Source organism: Rhinatrema bivittatum, chromosome 7, assembly GCF_901001135.1.
Source record: "Rhinatrema bivittatum chromosome 7, aRhiBiv1.1, whole genome shotgun sequence".
NCBI lineage: Eukaryota > Metazoa > Chordata > Amphibia > Gymnophiona > Rhinatrematidae > Rhinatrema > Rhinatrema bivittatum.
Genome location: NC_042621.1, coordinates 301,199,491 through 301,222,049, shown reverse-complemented (window position 1 = coordinate 301,222,049; position 22,559 = coordinate 301,199,491). Strand labels below are relative to the sequence as shown.

The 22,559-nt window shown below is 44.6% G+C and overlaps 1 protein-coding gene across 1 annotated transcript in view; it reads right to left on the bottom strand.

Moving 5' to 3' along the window:
* The window catches only part of ENO4 (enolase 4), a 291,356-nt gene that overhangs the window by 153,397 nt on the left and 115,400 nt on the right, over positions 1–22,559 (bottom strand). Inside the window, exons 7-8 of the mRNA XM_029610746.1 lie at positions 10,105–10,274; positions 9,170–9,301 (exon numbers count right to left, since the gene is read on the bottom strand). Of these exons, the coding sequence (XP_029466606.1) occupies positions 9,170–9,301; positions 10,105–10,274 (302 nt within the window). The remainder of the gene's footprint in view (positions 1–9,169; positions 9,302–10,104; positions 10,275–22,559) is intronic.

The following is a 22,559-nucleotide window of genomic DNA, read 5'->3' as shown; positions in this document are numbered from 1 at the left end:
TTGCATGTCTTTGGATGCATTTGGTGCATTACTTGGGCATCCTCAGCTCGCTATTCACCCATGTGTGAGGACTACCATCCTGCTTGTCCTGTGAGAAAGCAGAGTTGCTTACCTGTAACAGATGTTCTCACAGGACAGCAGGATGTTAATCGTCACGCAACCCACCCGCCACCCTGCGGAGTTGGGTTCACTTGCGATTTGTTATTTTATTTTTCGCACGTACTTTTACTATACACAAGACTGAAGGGGGACCCCTGCTGGTTGCAGGGTTAGTGCCATGCTGGGCATGCCCAATAGGTGCCAGTCAAAGTTCTAGAAACTTTGAAAAAGTGTTCCATGATTCGGCTCCATCCTGATGATGTCACCCATGTGTGAGGACTACCATCCTGCTTGTCCTGTGAGAAAGAGAGTGAATGCTGAAAGGGAATTTCAGGAGAATGAGGTGAATACAGGTGGTAAATGCTTGGGCAGCCAGTGTGAGAACTGATAAATAGTGGGGGGAAATGATGGGTGTGAATATTTGGGGAAGAAGAGAAATGCAAGGGGTAAATATTTCTGAGGTGAGTAATGCAAAAAGGGTTGAATATTGACAGAGTTGAGGAAAGAGGTAAATGCTGGGAAGAGATGAGGAAGAGGTCCATGTAGGCTCTTTCAGCTTATTCCTCCCCAAAATCTATGATGCCACATGTTCTGCAGGAGGCCTGAGGGAACCAGGGCTATTGTGGGTGGAATAGAGGAAGAGAGAGGGTTGGAAGAGAGGTTGCATGAGAGCCATATGAAGGAAAAGAAAATTAGGTTCTTACCTTTTGCTAATTTTCGTTCCTGTAGTACAGAGGATCAGTCCAGACTCCTGGGTTTTGCCCCCCCTCTAGCAGATGGAGACAGAAGTTTATAAACAAAAACTCCGCCTATAACTAGGCTGGTGCCACCTACAGTCTGGCAGTATTACTTAATGTCAAAGTAGCAGGACAACTCCCAACACGTAAACCTTAGAACGCTTAAAATTACTTCAAAACTATGCAAAAACTAAGCATAACTCCACCCAACTGGGTACCGAACTCGAGGTAACCAATAATAAATCTTCCTGATTTAAGTAAGACCCACACAGACCACACAACCTCTCCCGGCAGAACACTGGGCGGGACTCTGGACTGATCCTCGGTACTACAGGAACGAAAATTAGCAAAAGGTAAGAACCTAATTTTCTTTACGTACCAGGATCAGTCCAGACTCCTGGGATGTACCAGAGCTTACCTTACTTAGGGTGGGAGCCGGAGAGGCCAGCTCTAAGCACCCCTTCTCCAAACTCCGTCGCCCCTGGCGCTTTTACGTCCAAACGATAGTGCCGGGCAAAAGTGTAGACTGATTTCCATGTGGCCGCCCTACAGATCTCCTCTGCAGGTATATGGTGGCATTCCGCCCAGGAAGCAGCCTGAGCGCGAGTAGAGTGGGCTTTCAGTCCCACGGGCAACGGCCTCCCTTGTAACAGATACGCCGACCGAATGGTTTCTTTCAACCACCGCGCAATCGTAGTCTTGGAGGCCGCCTTCCCCTGCCTGGGACCACCATAAAGAACAAATAGGTGGTCGGAAACCCGGAAGGCATTGGTGACCTCCAAATAATGTAGCAGCACGCGCCGCACATCTAACTTACGAAGATCCTTAGCCATAGGGTCCGAAGACTGCACCTGCCCAAAAGAAGGCAACTCTATCGTCTGATTCACGTGAAACGATGAGACCACCTTGGGTAAAAAAGACGGTACCGTCTGCAATGAGATACCCGAATCAGAAATGCGCAAAAAAGGCTCCCGACACGACAGAGCCTGAAGCTCAGAAATCCGCCGTGCCGAGACCATGGCCACCAAGAATACCACCTTTAGAGTTAAATCCTTAAGCGTGACACTGCGAAAAGGCTCAAAAGGTGCCGCACACAACGCTTTAAGGACAACATTCAAAATCCAAGACTGACACGACTGTCGAAACTGAGGGCGCAAATGTTTTGCCCCCCGAAGGAAACGCACCACATCCGGATGCGCCACCACCGAAACTCCATGCACTAGACCTCGGAAGGAGCCTAACGCCGCTACCTGCACCCGCAATGAACTACAGGAAAGCCCCTTGGATAACCCGTCCTGGAGAAACAGCAGTATGTCCGGGATAGCCGCTCGGGTAGGCACTACTCTGCGCTCCAAACACCAAGACTCAAAAAGTCTCCACACCCGCACATAAGACATGGACGTAGACTTCTTTCTGGAACGCAAAAGTGTAGAAACCACCGTTTCAGCGTACCCCTTAGATCTCAACCGCTGCCTCTCAAAAGCCATGCCGCTAGACAAAAGCGATGAACCAGGTCGAAACAAACGGGCCCCTGATGCAGGAGGTCCGGAAGAAACGGGAAACGAAGCGGCTCCTCGACCGCTAGATTCAGCAGATCCGCGAACCATGGCCTCCTTGGCCATTCTGGGGCGACAATGATCACGTCCGCCGGGTGCTTCTCTATTCGACGCAGTACCCATCCTATGAGCGGCCACGGAGGAAACATGTAGAGCAACACATCCATCGGCCACGGCACCACCAGCGCGTCTACTCCTTCCGCTGACGTTTCCCGTCGGCGAGCAAAAAACCGGGGAGCTTTCGTATTCTTAAATAAATAAATAAATAAATAAATTCAACCACTGTCGTCTCCAGTTCAAATAACCCACCAACTACAATCCAGATATTAAGGGCAGGGGGAACCTGTCCTTGATGGTAATCTCATTCAGACCCCTGTAGTCGATGCCAGGGCGTAAGTTGCCATCTTTTTTCCCTATAAAAAATAAGCCTGCACCAGCAGGGGTTTTGGAAGGTCTGATAAATCCCTTTTGTAGATTTTCCTGTATGTAGGTAGACATAGCTTTGGTCTCAGCTACAGAAAGAGGGTAGACTCTTCCTTTGGGAGGTTCAGAATTTGGCTTCAGATTTATGGCACAATCGAACTCTCTGTGTGGCGGAAGCACATCAGCTGCTTGCTTAGAGAAATCATCCTGAAAGGAGGCGTATTGTAGAGGTAAGCCAGGTAATGATGGAGTGGTAGGCATGCAGATGAGTAGTGAAACTTCAGCAAGACATCGACCATGACAGTCTGGTCCCCACCGGGACAGTTCCAAGGTAGCCCAATTAAATTGTGGCATATGGTCTTGAAGCCACAGCAGGCCCAACACCACCGGATGCATGGCTTTTTCCAACACTAGAAAGGAAATTGATTCTGAGTGTAGGGCTCCAGTGTGCAGGCCAATGGCTTGGGTGGTCAATGAAACTTCTCCAGGAAGTGGTTCTCCATGGATGGATGACAATAGCAGAGGCTTAGCTATTGGTGTGGTAGGAATCCTCAGATGTTCGACCAAGCGCTTCAGAATAAAATTACCTCCGGCACCAGAGTCAATGAGAGCGAGAGTTTGAAATTTGAGACCTCCGCAAAGCGGAGATACAGGTAAAGATAATGGAGGAGTAGGAGAGGTGAGGGCCAGGAGAAGTCCTCCCGCAGATCCTAGGCCCATCAGTTTCCCAGACAAATGGTACAGGTTTGGACTGCATGACCCGATTGGCCACAGTACATGCACAACCTCATGCGCTTGCGAAAACGTCTCTCCTTAGAGGTCAAGTGGTTTCGGCCTAGTTGCATAGGCTCTTCCTCCTCTAGGGGTGCAGATGGTAAGCTGGAAGCAATAGGCACAGGGGGTTAGGATGTTTAGCCCCCACTGTAGACTTTCATGGACTCTTAGTCTCTTTCGTACGATCGCGGATACGGCGGTCAATTCTCCCTGCTAGTTTCATCATGGACTCAAGGGAATCAGGTAAATCACGAGCCACTAATTCGTCCTTTATGCAAGAGTTGAGACCCTCCATTAATATGGCACATAAGCATCCAGTGTCCAAATGCAGTTCGGATGCTATAGTCTTAAATTCAATAGCAAAGTCTAAGTGGCTTATTACCTTGCTGAAAGTTGAGCAAGGCGGATCCAGCGATGGTCTGGCGAGCCGGGTCATCAAACACAGACTTAAAAAGTTGTAGAAATCCTGGTAGGTCATTCAGGATAGGATCTTCATGTTCCCATTTATTATTTATTTATTAAAGGCTTTTATATACCGACTTTCTTGATACAAATCAAATCAACTCGGTTTATATCGAACTAAGCAGTAACTATAAACCAACCACTCAACGAGACAATTTAAAAGGAGCATAAAGTTACATTATAACAAGGATGCCTTAACTGGGAGTAGGAAAAAAAGAGAGGGAGAACGAAGATAAAGTACTATATTCCATAGAGTATGGGAGGGAGGCAAGGAGCCGACCTCATGATAACGTGTAAGCGTGATTTAGCATTTGTTTATTTACATAAGTGATGGAACAATTCTAAGTCAGGCTGTTGGGCTAGAGGCAGGGAAGGCTCGGCAGAACAGCCATGTCTTTAGTTTCTTTTTAAAAGTTAGTAGACAAGTTTCCTGCCTGAGGTCAAGAGGCAAGTCTGGCCTGGCCTGGGCTTCACCGCCTGGGCTTCACCGCTATGGGCTTCACCCATAGCGGTGAAGCCCAGGCCAGGGTTCGTCCTTCAAGGAATGACAGGATGTAGGTGGTCTTTGAAGCCTCAGTGGGAAAGAGGGTAGGCTGTAATGAAAAATGCATGCTGCATCGACTGATGAACCCTCTGCACATCTTTATTTCACCCGTGAATTGGGTAGGTGTAGATAAAGGCACAGTGGTATTGAGGACTACCACTGGAGAAAGCAATTCCTTCACAGGAGGAGCTGAAGAGTTCAGTTGCGTGTGTAACTAATTTATTTTATTTATTTATTTAATGCTTTTATATACCGGTATTAGTATGCAAACATCATACCGGTTTACATTGTAACTGAATGATGGAAAATACAATTAATAGGGAGGGGAAAAAAGAGGGAGTAAATACATAGTGCAGTAAGAAAGGAAAGGGAACATCAACTTTGAGAGGTAAATAAAGGGGAGATATTTACAAAGGGCTATATACAATATTTACAGAGAGCTATTACAGAAAGCTATCAATAGTGTGCAATTTAAGTGTCATTTGTGTGAGGATTGTTCTGGAGGAATGAGAGGAGTAGGCAGGTGGAGGCAGATTATTCTGGGAAGGCCTGTCGGAAGAGCCATGTCTTTAGTTTTTTTCTGAATTTGGAGTAGCATGGCTCAAGTCTGAGTGTAGTCGGGAGGGAGTTCCATTGCTTCGGGCCTGCAATGGAGAGAGCGCGGTCCCTTGTGGAGGAGAGGTGGTCTTTTTTGATGGGAGGTACTGTTAGGGTACCTTTATTGACAGAGCGCATGGGTCGGTCAGAGCGTACGGGGCAAAAGGGTTCATCTAGCCAGTTAGAGTTGTAGGAGTAGATGGATTTGTGTATTATGGTTAAGGTTTTAAAGAGGATGCGGGATGTTATGGGGAGCCAATCTAATTGAAGGCAGTAGCTAGGTTCTCCAAAGACTTTTGTTGTTCTGTAAACCGCTGGGCTAGGCCAGGAATGGCCTGCAGGGCTGGGCGCTGAGCCGAGTCCATGGAGTTAGCATCTGTTCTGTTTGAGGCATTGTGGACCCTTGGTCGCAATGGAGATGACTCCGCCCATGGGGAGGAGCCCCATGGGGAACCACTGCGATAGGCTGACACAGATAGACACAGAAAAGATAGTCTTTATTGTACTGCTGTAAACAGATGATGAAGCAGGAAGGTAAGGTTATATTTCTCCAGTTAACTTTTTCTCTACCTTTCATCCCCCTCTCCTATCCACCTGTCTCTTCCCTCCTCTTCATTCTTATATCCTCATATTTAATCAATTAATTGTTTTATTCTAACTTTTCTTCCATTTCCGCTTCCTCTGCTTCGTTTTATGTAAACCAATGTGATGTCCATACGAACTTTGGTATATAAAAGTGTTTAAATAAAATAAATAAATAAGGCACTGATCCACGAAGTGCCAATACACTCAACAGGCTCAGAAGTATAGTCTTACCCAGATGTTCACGATAGGCAGGAGCCCGCAGTGCGGGTAACGCCGCGGCTGGTGGGTGGAGTTGGAGCGCTGGATCGTAGAGATACTCACAGAGTGAAGGCGTCTTCCTGATAGTAGAATGGTGGGACTGAAGGTCCGTGGTGCAGGATATGAAGTAGATAGGCCCTCGAGTAGCGAGTACCCAATGGTCCAATATCCTGGAAATGAATAGAAAGAAAAGAACCCCGAGGAGTGGTTGTCTTGGTTAGTGAGGACCCCGAAGGGAAGTTGGAAGCGAGAGACCCCCGAAGAGCGGGTGTCTAGAGCTTCTGCTGGAGCGAGGCCCTTAGTGTGAAAGTGGCGTCTAAGCGTACAGCTTAGAGCAGGCAGAGTAGCGAAGCGAAGTCTTTGCTAACTCAAATTGGTAGCGAAAGCAGAGTCTAGATATACCCAGAGGTACTGACGTCATGCAGTGGGGCTGCCCCCGAGGTTCCCGCCATGACATGTATTTGAGCGTCTGAGATGTACGTGCTCGCGCCCTAGGAGGCCATGGGAGTGAGCATGGCGGATGGGGACGCCCATGCTGGTCTGGAACTGCCGAGGCCCTCGGCACTCGGTACCAGAGACAGCCATCTTGCCCAAAGAGAGAGAAAGGGGAGAAAAAGAGGTAAGGCAGGGCAGTTGCAGCCATCTGCGACCGACGGACGCAACACCTAGAAGCTCTTGGTTGTCTAGACTGGGTTCTCTGCACTGGTCTGGATGCTCTACCATGGGGTGCTCGTGGATAGTTCCTACGTGGTCTATAGTAGGGCTTCCTTGTGTCCTTTCTAACTGTCCGACGTGTGGCAGTTGAGGTATCTTGTGGGAAAGCAGACAGTTGACGCAGAGTTTCAGAGTGTTCTTTTAACTGTGCTACTGTGTCTTGAACCCTTGTTCCAAAAAGGTTATCACCAACATAAGGCAGATCTGCTAGCTTCTCTTGAACTTCAGACCTGAGGTCAGAAGCTTTGAGCCAGGCCCAGCGAAGTGCACTGATTCCAGTTGCAGCTACTCTTGAAGAGGTCTCAAAACTGTCATTGGCAGCACGTACTTCGTGCTTCCCTGCCTCCAGACCCTTATGTATGATCTCATTTACTGAGTCTTGGTGTTGTTGAGGTAAACACTCCGCAAGCTGTTGCATTTGTTTCCAGAAGTTATATTGATACTGAGTCATATACAATTGATATGACACTATCCTGGAGACAAGCATTGAACCTTGGAAAACATTTCTTCCTAGAGTGTCTAAGAACTTTATGTTCTTTGCCAGGAGGAGTTGATGAGTGGGGGGCGTTTCCACTTTGACTTTTTCTGGGTGGATTCTACCACCACAGATTGGTGTGGGAGTTGGGCCCTCTGATAACCAGGGATGTGCTGCACCAGATAGGTGGTATCCATTCTTTTGTTCACCAGTGGTACTGAAAATGGGTGTTCCCACAGTCTGTGTCGCAGGTCCATCAGGGCTTCATGCACCAGGGATTGCTAATACCTCTTTAGGAGGGTCCACAAACTGCAGAACCACTAAGGTCTTCTGCCTGGTATACTAGTTGAAAAGGAATAGTATCAGTCATCTCCTTTATAAAGTTGGTGAAAGACTCTGGGGGTGACTTTTTCCTGCCTTCAGGTGGGGTCGGCTCAGACAAAACATCCTCTGAAGAAGTATCGGTGTCTCTGTCATCCCAAGTGTCCGATGCAGGGCGCCGTGGAGGAGAAGCATGGGGTATAAGAGGCATCGATGGCATCGGTGGTTTTTGTGGCGGCATCGATGGAGGAAATAAAGGATCAATGGAGATATCGGGATTCTCGGCCGAGAAAGTCCGGAGGGCCCTGGTATGGGTTCAGATGGCGAGGAATCCCCCGAAGCATCATCGACACCGACTGGAATCGGAGTTTTAGGTGCTGATGGTTGCACCGGAAGAGCTCCGATGAGGGCATCGAGCTTCGACAGAATTGGCTGAAAAACTGAGAGGTACATATCGGTGTCTGCATCGGAGCTGGCATCGGCATAGGTATCGGCATCGGTGAAGGCACCGGTTCCAGCTGTGTCGATGGCCGAAGATCCCGGAGAGCTTCTTTCACTGCCTGGCGGATAAAACCGTCCAGTTCCTCCCTTATAGCCGGTGAGGTCAGAGCAGCTATAGGTGGTGGCAGAGAAGACGTAATTGGCACTTCCACAGGTCCCTGTGGTGGCTCGATACCTGGCACCTCTACTTGTGAGGATCGCCTTGGAGTAGTAGGCCTCGAAGGTAGTTAGACAAGACCTTTTCGGTGATGGCTCTCTTGGCAATAATAAGGCCTCTAGCGTCGACGTCCATCAATGCCAATGACGATGCTTTTCTTTATGCTCCGTGCTTTTCTTCTCAAGCACGGATGTCGATTTTACCGATGCCCGGGACAGAGTTGGTGACAGCCGGTCCCCGGAGCAGTCAGTGCGATGCTTCGAACGACTAACCTTTTAGACGCTCCAGCCGGAGACGATAGAGTCGACGGGATAAGTTGAATATGGAAGAGATGTTCCATCTTCTTTTGTCGGGCTCTCCTGCCCTTGGCCGTCATTTCAGCACATTGAGGGCAGGAAGAAACATCGTGAGACTCACCCAAGCACAGGACACACTCAACATGTGGGTCGGTGACAGACATTGTGTGAGGGCACTTCAGGTATTTTTTGAAGCCGATTGTCATAATGAAGGCTGGACATCCATTGACGGCCTTCTGACAGAAAAAAATATTTTAACCCGATCGAAATGGTAAAAAACTGTACTCACCGGCCGGTGGGTGACAGGGAGAAGCCCCTATGTAGGGGGATGAAATGAGAGCTTTTTTAAAACTTTTCTCTCAAATTTGATGTATCAGGAAGTCACACAGGGCTCCTTCACCGCGATGCTAACTGCAGCGCAGAAAATGAAGCGGATCATGGCATGCTGGGCATGCTCAGTGTGCCAGTCAAAAGTTTCTAGAAACTTTGACAGAAAGTTTTCCGTGATAGGGCTCCGTCCAATAACGTCACCCATATGTGAGGACTATCATCCTGCTTGTCCTGGGATAATAAAAAAAAAACCTTGAGGAATCAGACCCTTTGATATCTAAAGTAAGAAACATTTCCTATCTGGGATTATAGCACCTAAGATCAATAAATGTCTCTTTACCTCTTGGATTGTGAGGCTAGTCGACGGTATGCCAATCACTTCTTTCATTAGGTTCAGTTTTCCAGAAGTAGATTTCCCACTGCTCAGCAGAGTTACCAGTGGCAACGGCATGGTCATTTGCTGTGGTAGTTGCTAGAAATTGTGAAATGCATAGGAATAGAAAAACAGGTTTCCATTACATTTGAAGAAGACATTTTCAGCTAAGCTAATAGCTTTAATGCCACTATACAACTTGGGGTAGATTTTTAAAAACGGTGCGGTCGCGTACTTTTGTTCGCGCTCCAGGCGCAAACAAAAGTATGCTGGATTTTAGCAGATACGCGCGTAGCCGCGCGTATCTGCTAAAATCCAGGATCGGCGCGCGCAAGGCTGCCGATTTTGGGCAGCCGGCGCGCGTTCGGAGCGGCCTGGAGGGAACTCTCTTTCGCCCTCCCCTCACCTTCCCGTCCCTTCCTCTACCTAACCCACCCCCCCCGGCCCTATCTAAACCCCCCCCCCTACCTTTGTCCGGGATTTACGTCTCCCAGAGGGAGACGTAAATCCCCGCGCGCCAGCTGGGCCGCTAGCGCGCCGAGACACAACCCGGGGGCGGTTCTGGAGGGCGTGGGCCACGCCCCCAGACCGCCCCGGCCGAAACCACGCCCCCGGGCCCGCCCCCGAACGCCGGCATCCCGCCCCCAAAATGCCACATCGATCGGCCCCGCCCCAACACGCCCCCGACAAAAAACCCCGGGACTTACGCGAGTCCCGGGGCTCTGCGCGCGCCGGCAGGCCTATGGAAAATAGGCGCGCAAGGCCCTGCTCGCGTAAATCCGGGCGGATTTACGCGAGCAGGGCTTTTAAAATCCGCCCCCTTATGTTTTCACCTCCTGCAATGAAAAGAAATAGCGAATGGCAAAGCAACATTTAACAAAGGGAAAACTCCTTCCCAATACCTGCTTGTGCTTTAGTGAGGCAATGTACATATAGAGTGGAGTTCTATTGACAGCAGCACCAGCTTTAGCCACAGCAAGGGATGTGGCCCCTATGGCAATACTGCCTTTGAGAATGGATTCAACAGGTTCTGCTGGCAAGATGTGAATATCTGAAGAGATGCTCTTCTTACCTAGTGAGAAAGAAAAGAGTGGAACTAACTAGCTGCATTATTAAATATTAAAAAACATGTCTATGTTCATGATATCTTTAATCCATGGTCTGATGCAGGGACAAGGGCAACAGGGAGATCAAGTGCTGAACAATTAATTTACACTGCATAGAAACTTGGGGAGTGAATGATAATTTTTTTGTAGAAAATTGAGCAAAAATCCATGGAAGTCCTACCCAAGCAGCATATTTTTCCACAGCAGCTTTAGCCCAGCATTCAGAACATGTTGACCAAAGAATCAACTTGCTTCTTTGGCGCTCCTTTTGCATACAGTCACCTTATCAGCTACTATTCTAGACATATATATATATATATATACACACACACAGGAGATTTTTTACTCCAGTCTGCAAATATAAGCATCAGGTAAACAAAATATTAAATTATACAGCATTCTGACCCAATACACATAAGTGCCAAAATATTGTCATAGTAACACAGAAGCCAGTAATCAGTAGGCCTTTTAGTGGACAAGTTAACCGGCTATAGTTTGTTGGATAACTTATTCCGTATATTTAGTGGGATAAATGCCCCACTGAATATACTTGTTTATAACTTTAGCCGGCTACATGTATCCAGCTAACTTTAAAACATAACTGGCTTTGTTTGAGTATAGCCGGTTAGGTTTAAAACTTAACAAGATACATATAGTTGGATAACTTGCTACTTATCCGGATACCTTTAAAAGATATCCGGGAAAGTAGCGCTGTCAGTGTCAGCATTAAAAAAAAAAAAGATTCAAGAGCCCACAGCTCCCAATTGTTTCAACACATTACCCTGTCTCGCTCAACACTCCTGAAACCCTAAATGTTTCTGTGCTGTCTCCTCCCCCTTCCCTAGTTTCATTTTTAAATTTGCAATCACAACCTCCCCCCTAGACCACAACCTTCCTCAATCTCAAACAAAGTCAACCCCCCATTCCACCTCCCTTGGACCCTCATTCCATTCTACCCCTACCCCTAGTGGCAAAAACCAACCCTGCCGGGAGCGAGGGTCTCACTCACCCACTCCTGGTGGCTCCAGTGATGCATTTGATAAGACAATTTATTCTTCCAGTGCTCCCAAGGGAAGACAGCCCAGAAATGTTTGGAATAACTACTTAGCCAGCTAAGTGGCTGAATATGCCACATTTGCTATTTAGATAGATAACTCAAAAGTTATCCATCCAAACAGTTTTGAATATGGACCCCTATAACAAATGATGACAGAAAAAGACTCAATGGTCCATCCAGTCTGTCAAGCAAGCTTTTTTTTTTTTTTTTAGGGTAGTAACTACCATGACTGTTCTTGTCTTTACTACCTCTTCTGGGAGGGCATGCCATGTCATGCATCCACCACCCTTTCTGTGAAGAAATATTTCTTTATTTTCTTCCTTAGTTTAAGCCCTTGGAGCTTCGTACTATATCCCCTTTATTTTTTCCACCACATATTTTTCCTCTTACTTTTATTCAGTTTTCGTACATAAAGATGTGTAAAATGGTCCCGATTGCAGTATAACTATTGGAGACGCTTGAGTCCGGGATGAAGCATCTGTTCTGAAAGTATACTCCTGAAGAAGCGACTGTGATGTTGCGAAACACCGGCCGCCGTCGGGTTCAACGTTTCAATTACACTTATGGGAACAGATGAATTTTGTACACCATATTTTGAATTGTCATTCTGAAGTACTTAAAGGTCTTTTGACTAAAAAATTCACACCACAAATGACGAGTAGACCGGTCGGCAAGTTGTTATACTGCCGTTGTCAGGCTTGATGATGCGGTTTCATTTTCATCAAGATATGAATGTTTGTTATTAGTCACAGTACTGAAAAAAATATTACAGTGTCCTTTTCTTGTTTTTTGGTTTAAAATAAAAATAAACCATGGCACCAGTGTATAAATCATAGATATTTATCTCAAATCTTATGATGTAGAAAAGAAAAAAAAATTATATAATATTTTAATATTTTTACCTGTTTGTGGAAAATTTGATAAATAATCGACTTGAATATTTATATCATGTACTCAAATCCCACAAAAAAAGGAAGTATGACTATAAAACTATAAATGAAAAAAAAGAAAAAACATAAAAATCTAAAAATGTGAATATTAATAATAAATGACTAAGGATGTTGCGAACTGGGAGGTGGACCCTTGGGCCGGCCTGGCGGAACCGGGAGCTCCGCTGGAGAAGATAGGCCGGGAGGCGGAACCAAGACTGAAGCACAGGAGAAGCCTTCACCCTGGAGATCCGAGATCCCCCCAGGAGGAGCCTGTAAGGATCCGGACCGCTGGGACTTAGGTGACTACTACGAGACGAGTGATGGAAGCGAGGTTTTCACCCTGGAAGCCCAAGATCCCCCCAGGAGGAGCCCGTAGGGATCTGGACCGCTGGGACTTAGGAGACAACAGCGAGATGAGTCGAGAAGAAGATCCAGGGGTCGGCACAGTCAAGCTCTGCAACCAAAGAACCTGACTCTGCAGCTTGAGGACTTTCTCCACAGTCAGAACACCTTCCACAGACGGGTATCAAAGCGAGCCCCTAGATTGAGTTGGCTTTAGATGACTCTTTGCTAGGTTTGACACCCAGCCCAGCACCCCTAAGAAGCTGGAGAACCCGCTGGTCTAAACAACCACACTCTACCTCTGACTTTGCTCGGATGAGACAATCGTCCAGGTACGGGTGTACTGGGATGTCGCCACTACTACCATCACCTTTATCAATGTGCACGGTGCCGTCGCTAACCCAAAGGGAAGAGCTCAAAACTGGAAATGTTCTCCCAAAATCATGAAGCTCAGAAACCACTGATGTTTGGGTCAAATAGCTATATGAAGCTGGCCTCTGACAGATCCAGGGACGCTAAAACCTCCCCTTTGCACACCACCGAAACCGTGGCACCCGGAGGGCAGCTTTCACCGTCTGCAGATTGAGAATGGACTGAAAAGTCCCTTCCTTCTTTGGAACAACGAAGTACACTGAAAACCTGCACTGCCCCCTCTCCTGAAGGGGCATCGGAACAATGGCGCGAAGCTATAATTGCTGTAGTGTGTCCCTCACCCTTCTCGCTTGCTCTGAGAGATGCATCAGGAGACTACAAAGGCGTACCTAAGCAGCCAAGAAAATTCTAAGGCCTAACCATCTCTTACCACCTCCAGGACCCATCGGATCCGTTATTCTGGTCCACTCCTCGTAAAAATGAGAGCCTCCTGAGAGGAGTGAACCATCACACCTTCATTGTCCGACCTTCATTGTCCGACCTTTATTGTCCGATGGGAGAATTAGAATGTATAGCAGTAAATGATGACATAGACTTAATTGGCATCTCAGAGACATAGTGGAAAGAGGATAACCAATGGGACAGTGCTATACCAGGGTACAAATTATATCGCAATGACAGAGAGGAGCACTCGGGAGGAGGTGTGGCACTTTATGTCCGGGATGGCATAGAGTCCAACAGGATAAACATCCTGCATGAGACTAAATACAAAATTGAATCTTTATGGGTAGAAATCCCTTGTGTGTCAGGGAAGACTATAGTGATAGGGGTATACTACCGTCCACCTGGTCAAGATGGTGAGATGGACAGTGAAATGCTAAGAGAAATTAGGGAAGCTAACCAAATTGGTAGTGCAGTAATAATGGGAGACTTCAATTACCCCAATATAGACTGGGTAAATGTATCATCGGGTCACGCTAGAGAGATAACGTTCCTGGATGGAATAAATGATAGCTTTATGGAGCAATTGGTTCAGGAACCGACGAGAGAGGGAGCAATTTTAGATCTAATTCTCAGTGGAGCACAGGACTTGGTGAGAGAGGTAACGGTGGTGGGGCCGCTTGGCAATAGTGATCATAATATGATCAAATTTGATTTAATGACTGGAAAAGGAACAGTGTGCAAATCCAAGGCTCTCGTGCTAAACTTTCAAAAGGGAAACTTTGATAAAATGAGAAAAATTGTTAGAAAAAAACTGAAAGGAGCAGCTACAAAAGTAAAAAATGTCCAAGAGGCGTGGTCATTGTTAAAAAATACCATTCTAGAAGCACAGACCAGATGTATTCCACACATTCAGAAAGGTGGAAAGAAGGCAAAACAATTACCGGCATGGTTAAAAGGGGAGGTGAAAGGGGGGCGCTATTCGCCGCGAGACAGGATGGCTGCTTAAGTCTGTGGCTCCCCAGATTACCCATCCAAATAAACGGAACCCAACAGCACAAACTAAATAATAACAGATTTAGAGTGCATGCAAAGATGTCTACAAAGAGGAAAAGTGAGTTGCAGAAGTTTTCTTTTACAAAGTCAGCGGCGGATGCCAGGAAAGCGGGGACTGAGATTGCTGAATGCACGGTGGGAGGGGGGACTGGTATGGAGGAGGAGGCCCCGATCTTATCACCTCAGCCAACAGTGGATTTTGTTCCGACCATGGCTGATTTACCAACCAAATCCCAAATGAGAGATTGGTTTATAGACCTTCGTGCAGAAATTAAAAATAATAAGCTTGAGTTTCTTGCTTCGTTTGCAGAGCTAAAAGAAGAATTCTTAGCTCTAGGGCATAAGGTTGACGAGATAGATTCTCCTGTGGAAAATCAGGCAACAGCCATAAAGGACTTAGAGAAAAATAACGAAGGGACCACATTAGAGCTAGACTTGATGGCGGAAAAGCTGGAAGATCTGGAAAACAGATCGAGGCGCCTAAACATCAGACTCAGAGGGATATCGGAGACTAAGGAATTTGAAGACAGCATGGCTACGGCCAAAGCATTTTGTAGCTTTCTTTGGGCCCAACGTTCTGCCGGAGATGAGCAGGATGATGCAGGAGATTCGAATATGATACTAATCGAACGTGCACATCGAGCGTTGGGAGGAAGGAGAGATAGTAGACCGCGGGATCTGATTCTAAATTTTCAGAGTTATGCCCAAAAGGAGCAATTACTGACCATTGCAAGGAAAAAGAAAATGTGGTCCTGGCAAAACATGGAGGTGGCGGTGTTCCAAGATCTGGCTGCGAGCACCTTAAAAAAGCGGCACGATTTAAGAGCGGCGACGGAAGCTCTGCGGCGAGCTGATATTAAATATCGATGGAACTTTCCGTTCGCACTGTCATTCCAACATGCCGGCAGAACTTACCGGCTGAAGAAGATCTCAGAAGCTACAGCGGTTTTTTCTGAGGCGGGCATTCCATTAGAGTTCCCAGCGCATCTGAAAATGGCGGCCCAACCACGAGGAGCTTCAGCTTCAGTTTCAGCATGGCGGAATGTCGAACGGCCCAGAAGAGGAGCAAATCGTAATTCGAACCCCATATCTCCAAATCTTTCGGACCAAGGGTAAAGCGCTGAGGATGTGAGATGCATGGTTGTAAACTTTTTCAGTTTTCAAAGGTAACGACGAGTTTCAAGTGTAGGGAATGACAATTCTCAAGGCTTATGAACTGGAAGAGCTGACCACTGTATCAAGATCCTCTGCGGATTTTGTATGACGCTGGAAGTAGGCTTCATGTGCAAAACTTGATTTGCTATATTATTGTTATAGACTTATTGGCTATAAGTTTGGCTATATTGGCAGTTCATAATACTAGCTTTTAGTTTGTTTAACTGTTTTCAACTTTAGTTTTGGGTTCATATGTTTATCTATTTTGATGGCATTTGCATATACATGGATGGGAGGGGGGGGTTGGGAGGTGCGGGTGTCTTGTTTATCATGGCGAGTCCCCCACAAGGGGATCTGCGAAAATATTTTGAGGGATCCAGATGGGGACAGGGGAACAAACTGCCTCTTAGACATAATAGGGGGATGATACTACTGCTTTGGCAGATGGATATGTGCGAGCCAAATTTATTAGGTATTCAGTCACATGTAGCAGCAGAGGTGGGATCGTGGAGGTTTAATGGGAATTCATGCCTAATAGTTGACATGTGTGGAAATTAAAAAAATTTTATTATGGTGATCCGAGTTGCTACTTTAAATGTTAAAGGTCTCAACACCTTTTGGAAAAGATATTTGTTGCAAAAAGACCTTAAGAGGTTAAAGATCAATATAATTTTTTTTACAAGAGACGCATATAAGGAAAAGGCATGAGCGTCTCATATCTTTCCGTGATTTCCCTCATGTATACTTAGCTGCAGCGGGGAAAGTTAACAAATATGCAGGGATAGGCATTCTTATTTCTTCAACCATTTTATTTGATGAGTTGGAGCGAATTATAGACGATAAGGGGAGGTATGTTTTTCTCAAGATTAAAGTGGGCAGTGATTTATTCACACTAATCTCAATTTATGCTCCTACAACCAACCAAGCTGATTTTCTGCTTCAAATTCAATCGTTACTAAATGATCATAGTGAGGGAACTGTGATTTGGGGGGGTGATTTTAATATTACACCAACACCAGATATTGATAACTCATATGTCAGCAATGTGTTTTCGCCCGCTCAAGGGCAGAAAGCTAGGGCTCTACTCCGTGCCGCAATAAAGGATGGACAGCTTGTGGATGTTTGGCGACATAACAATCCAAAAACTAGATCGTATGCATTTTATTCCAAACCTCATAACTCATACTCACGTATCGATTATTTTCTAGTGGATAAATGTTTAGTTTCAAAAATCAAACAGAGTGAGATTGAACCGATCACATGGTCGGACCATGGGATGGTTTGGTTTGAATTAGAAACCCAGGAAAGACAAGGGGGACAATTTTACTGGAGACTTAATACTTCTTTATTGAAACACAAGTCATTTGTTCAGCAATTAGAACGACAAATTACAGAATATTTCCAAATTACTAATCATCCAGAGACATCAGTGAGTTGCCTTTGGGAATGCTCCAAAGCAGTAGCTAGAGGGCAGTGCATTGCTAAAGCTACGGCGGATAAGAGGGACAGAGAAAGCAAACACCAACAATTACTATTAGAAATTAGCAGCTTATCTCATCAACATTATCAAACTCAATCCTCCAGGACTTATAGGCATTTACAGGAATCCCGATTCAAATTAGCAACCATAGATGACTCTCTATTGGCATATAATTTAGAGAGAACTAAACAAATATATTATGAGGGTAGTGATAAGGCAGGAAAGCTTTTAGCACGACAAATGAAGGCCCGAATAGCACAAAGTCTCATCACTAAAATCAAAACCCCCAAGGACCAAATAACTAGAAATCCTACCGAGATTAGAAAATGTTTTACGGATTTTTATGCTGCATTGTATAGTCCCAACACACAAATTAGAGATCATGACATCACAGTCTATTTAGATTCCATAGAACTTCCTGTGCTAAGTTCTGAACAACAACAAGAGCTAGATAGACCCATAGACACTGCAGAAGTGATATCCGTTATTAAAACCCTTAAAAACGGTAAATCCCCTGGATTAGATGGCCTGCCAGGGGATTATTATAAATCACTATCAGAATGTCTGGCTCCACATTTGGCTGATTTTTTTAACTATATTCGTGCGGGGGGAAACCTTCATGCTCAATCCAATACGGCAGGTATAACAGTCTTGCCTAAACCTGGCAGAGATTCCGCATTATGTGGTTCCTACAGGCCAATCTCCCTCATAAACCAAGATTTAAAAATTCTAGCTAGACTTTTAGCTTTGAGGCTTAATAAGTATTTACCTCAACTGGTTCATTCGGATCAAGTGGGTTTTGTGCCTCAGCGGATGGCAGCCGATAACGTGAGGAAAATCTTAGACCTGGTCTGGTGGGCAAAACGGGAGAACATTCCAGCAGCTTTACTATCAATAGATGCGGAGAAAGCTTTCGACATGGTCCATTAGCCCTTCCTATTTAAAACATTAGTCAAGTTGAAGTTTGGCACTTTTTTTATACAATGGATTACTCAATTGTATAGTGCTCCACAGGCAGCAGTAAAGGTTAATGGGGGATATGGAGATCGCTTTACCATTGGACGTGGTACTAGGCAGGGATGCCCACTATCTCCCTTACTGTTCGCTATCTTCCTGGAACCATTTGCCAATAGAATTAGAAGGTCCAAAAGGATTACTGGAATTTCCTTAAAAGATAGTAATTTTAAACTTTCGTTATTCGCCGATGATATTATGTTCACTCTGTCATATCCCACCCAATCATTAGTAGCGGTAGAAATTGAGTTAAAGCAATTTAGCAATGTTTCCGGATTTAAAGTAAACATGGAAAAGTCAGAATTATTAAGCATTAATTTAACTCAATTTGACATTCAGCATATAACACAAGCATTTCCTTTTCGGTGGGCAAAAAAAGCTCCGAAATATTTGGGAGTCAACATCAATGCTCATTTAGAGGATCTTCATGCTCTTAACTATATTCCTCTCTCTAAAGCCATTGACCGAGATTTGGATAAGTGGCATAAGGGGCCTTTTTCTTGGTTGGGACGAATTGCAATCGTCAAAATGAATGTACTACCACGATTTTTATATTTGTTCACAACTCTACCGACTCTCCTATCTACTACATTTTTGCGAAAAACACAAAAGAAAATATTTGATTTCATATGGCAGCGACGGCCACCAAGGGTGGCTAGGCGAGTACTATATCAGAATAGAAAACAGGGTGGCCTGGGGGTACCAAATTTGCAAGCATATTATGTAGCAGCGCAGCTAAAAGCAGTAATAGACTTGACTAGGGAGCATCACCCCAAACAATGGGTTAGAGCGGGGCAACTGATGATTGGTACAATGGCTATAGCTGCTATGCCCTGGAAACCCAGACATACTTGGATCGAAGGTGTATACCGTGGTCGTTGGAAACCACACTTAAGATTTGGGACCGATGGAAATGGAAAATAATGGGTGATTATCATTATTTCTATCAAACGTCACTATATTATAATTCGGAGTTTGCAATTGGGTACCAATCTGAGGCATTCAGGGAGTGGCGCTATAGGGGTATTGCTACTCTCGGTCACCTGATACAAGGCGGAGAATTACTACCTTTGGTAACATTGGTGGACAAATATGACCTTCAGTTGACTAGTTTTCTGCCATATGCGCAAGTGCGAAACTTTTTACATGATGTCGCCAGAAACAGATCATGAGAAGCACACATTCTCTTTTTGAGAATATGTGCATCAAAGCGGATGCTATCACTAAAGTGGTATCTAAAATATACAATATGCTTATTATTAACGATAACCCGATCATGCCCCATCTCTTCAAATGAGAGGCAGATTTGGGTGACCAACTACATACTAAATGGCGGAATTTGATTTTTCTAAGAGCCAGCAAATGTTCCATTTCGGCCACTTACAAGAAAACAGTTATAAAATGCTGTATCGGTGGCACTTAGATCCGGTAAAACTGAATAGCTTGTTCCCATCGTACTCACCCAGATGTTGGAGGGAGTGTGGGGATAATGGCACATATTTTCACATATGGTGGGAATGTACAAAGCTTCTTCCCTTCTGGGAGGCCATGAGTAATTGGTTGTCTCAGATATTTAAGACCAATATAATATTGCAACCCATGTCGGCGCTGTTGAATGCTCCTATAGCGTCGTTAAATGGGAATCAACAATCACTCAGTACGTTTATATTATTGGCCGCTCGTACTACTATTGCTAGGTTATGGAAGTCTACACAAATACCTACTTTGGGGGAGACCTATACGAAATTGCAAGCACATAGAAGATTACATTATTTAACAGCAGTGAGGTATGAGACAATAGCAAAACATATACAAATTTGGAAACCGTTGTGCCCCCCCCCCCCCCCCTCCAACAATGTGTGATGAGCATCAATTCTAGTGGTTGCTGATTCAGGGTATTCCCTATACAATTCCTGTTTAATGTGCTTTTTTATTAGTCTTTAACAAAAGTCTTGCCTGTTTGATATGTCATTAAGTTATTTATTATTAAGGCTCACCAACGTATATGTTATTAGTTATCCTTAACCATTTCGGTTCAATCCTGTGCAATGTTATCTCTATTTGCATCAGAGAAGAAGTTTACTAATATAACTCATCTTTTAGATTTAACTGTATATATAATTAGGGCACCTTTTCCTTGGAGATGAAAAGAGGGCCCAGTTGCAGCATTCATAACCCCACTGATACCATCTGCGCAATGGTTTGGCTTATATTAAGGTACACATTAAAGGTACTTAGGAATCATTTCTCAACACTGTTAAGCTCTGTTAGCGGTTAATTGACAGTTTGTACGAGGTCTGGGGGAGGGGGGTGAGAAGGATGATATCAATGCACTTGCTATTTTAGTGATTTAGGAGGAGACTGAATGTTGTAAGTCTTTTCCTTTTCTTACTGGTTTTATGTTCTACTTTGTATTGCAGTGATATTGTTATTTGTAATTTATAAAACTCAATAAAATATAAAAAGCAAAAAAAAAGGGGAGGTGAAAGAAGCTATTTTAGCCAAAAGATCTTCATTCAAAAATTGGAAGAAGGATCCAACAGAAGAAAATAGGATAAAGCATAAACACTGGCAAGTTAAATGTAAGACATTGATAAGACAGGCTGAGAGAATTTAAAAAGAAGTTGGCTGTAGAGGCAAAAACTCACAGTAAAAATGTTTTTAAATATATCCGAAGCAGAAAGCCTATGAGGGAGTCAGTTGGACCGTTAGATGATCGAGAGGTTAAAGGGGCACTTAGAGAAGATAAGGCCATCGCGGAAAGATTAAATGATTTCTTTGCTTCGGTGTTTACTGAAGAGGATGTTGGGGAGGTACCCGTAATGGAGAAGGTTTTCATGGGTAATGATTCAGATGGACTGAATCAAATCACGGTGAACCTAGAAGATGTGGTAGGCCTGATTGACAAACTGAAGAGTAGTAAATCACCTGGACCAGATGGTATACACTCCAGAGTTCTGAAGGAACTAAAAAATGAAATTTCAGACCTATTAGTAAAAATTTGTAACTTATCATTAAAATCATCAATTGTACCTGAAGACTGGAGGATAGCAAATGTAACCCCAATATTTAAAAAGGGCTCCAGGGGCGATCCGGGAAACTACAGACCGATTAGCCTGACTTCAGTGCCAGGAAAAATAGTGGAAAGTGTTCTAAACATCAAAATCACAGAACATATAGAAAGACATGGTTTAATGGAACAAAGTCAGCATGGCTTTACCCAGGGCAAGTCTTGCCTCACAAATCTGCTTCACTTTTTTTGAAGGAGTTAATAAACATGTGGATAAAGGTGAACCGGTAGATATAGTATACTTGGATTTTCAGAAGGCGTTTGACAAAGTTCCTCATGAGAGGCTTCTAGGAAAAGTCAAAAGTCATGGGATAGGTGGCGATGTCCTTTCGTGGATTGCAAACTGGCTAAAAGACAGGAAACAGAGAGTAGGATTAAATGGGCAATTTTCTCAGTGGAAGGGAGTGGACAGTGAAGTGCCTCAGGGATCTCTATTGGGACCCTTACTTTTCAATATATTTATAAATGACCTGGAAAGAAATACGACGAGTGAGATAATCAAATTTGCAGATGACACAAAATTGTTCAGAGTAGTTAAATCACAAGCAGATTGTGATAAATTGCAGGAAGACCTTGTGAGACTGGAAAATTGGGCATCCAAATGGCAGATGAAATTTAATGTGGATAAGTGCAAGGTGATGCATATAGGGAAAAATAACCCATGCTATAATTACACAATGTTGGGTTCCATATTATTTATTTATTTATTTTTGGTTTTTATATACCGGAAGTTCCTGTATACAATACATATCACTCCGGTTCACATTTAACAGAGATAACTATCGCCGGGGAGGCGGTTTACATGGAACATATCGAAATAATGAACAGATAACATATAATAAAGTACAATCTATTGGGAAAACAACTAAAGTGTTATTATTATTAGGTGCTACAACCCAAGAAAGAGATCTAGGTGTCATAGTGGATAACACATTGAAATCGTCGGTACAGTGTGCTGCGGCAGTCAAAAAAGCAAACAGATTGTTGGGAATTATTAGAAAGGGAATGGTGAATAAAACGGAAAATGTCATAATGCCTCTGTATCGCTCCATGGTGAGACCGCACCTTGAATACTGTGTACAATTCTGGTCGCCGCATCTCAAAAAAGATATAATTGCGATGGAGAAGGTACAGAGAAGGGCTACCAAAATGATAAGGGGAATGGAACAACTCCCCTATGAGGAAAGAGTAAAGAGGTTAGGACTTTTCAGCTTGGAGAAGAGACGACTGAGGGGGGATATGATAGAGGTGTTTAAAATCATGAGAGGTCTAAAACGGGTAGATGGGAATCGGTTATTTACTCTTTCAGATAGTAGAAAGACTAGGGGACAC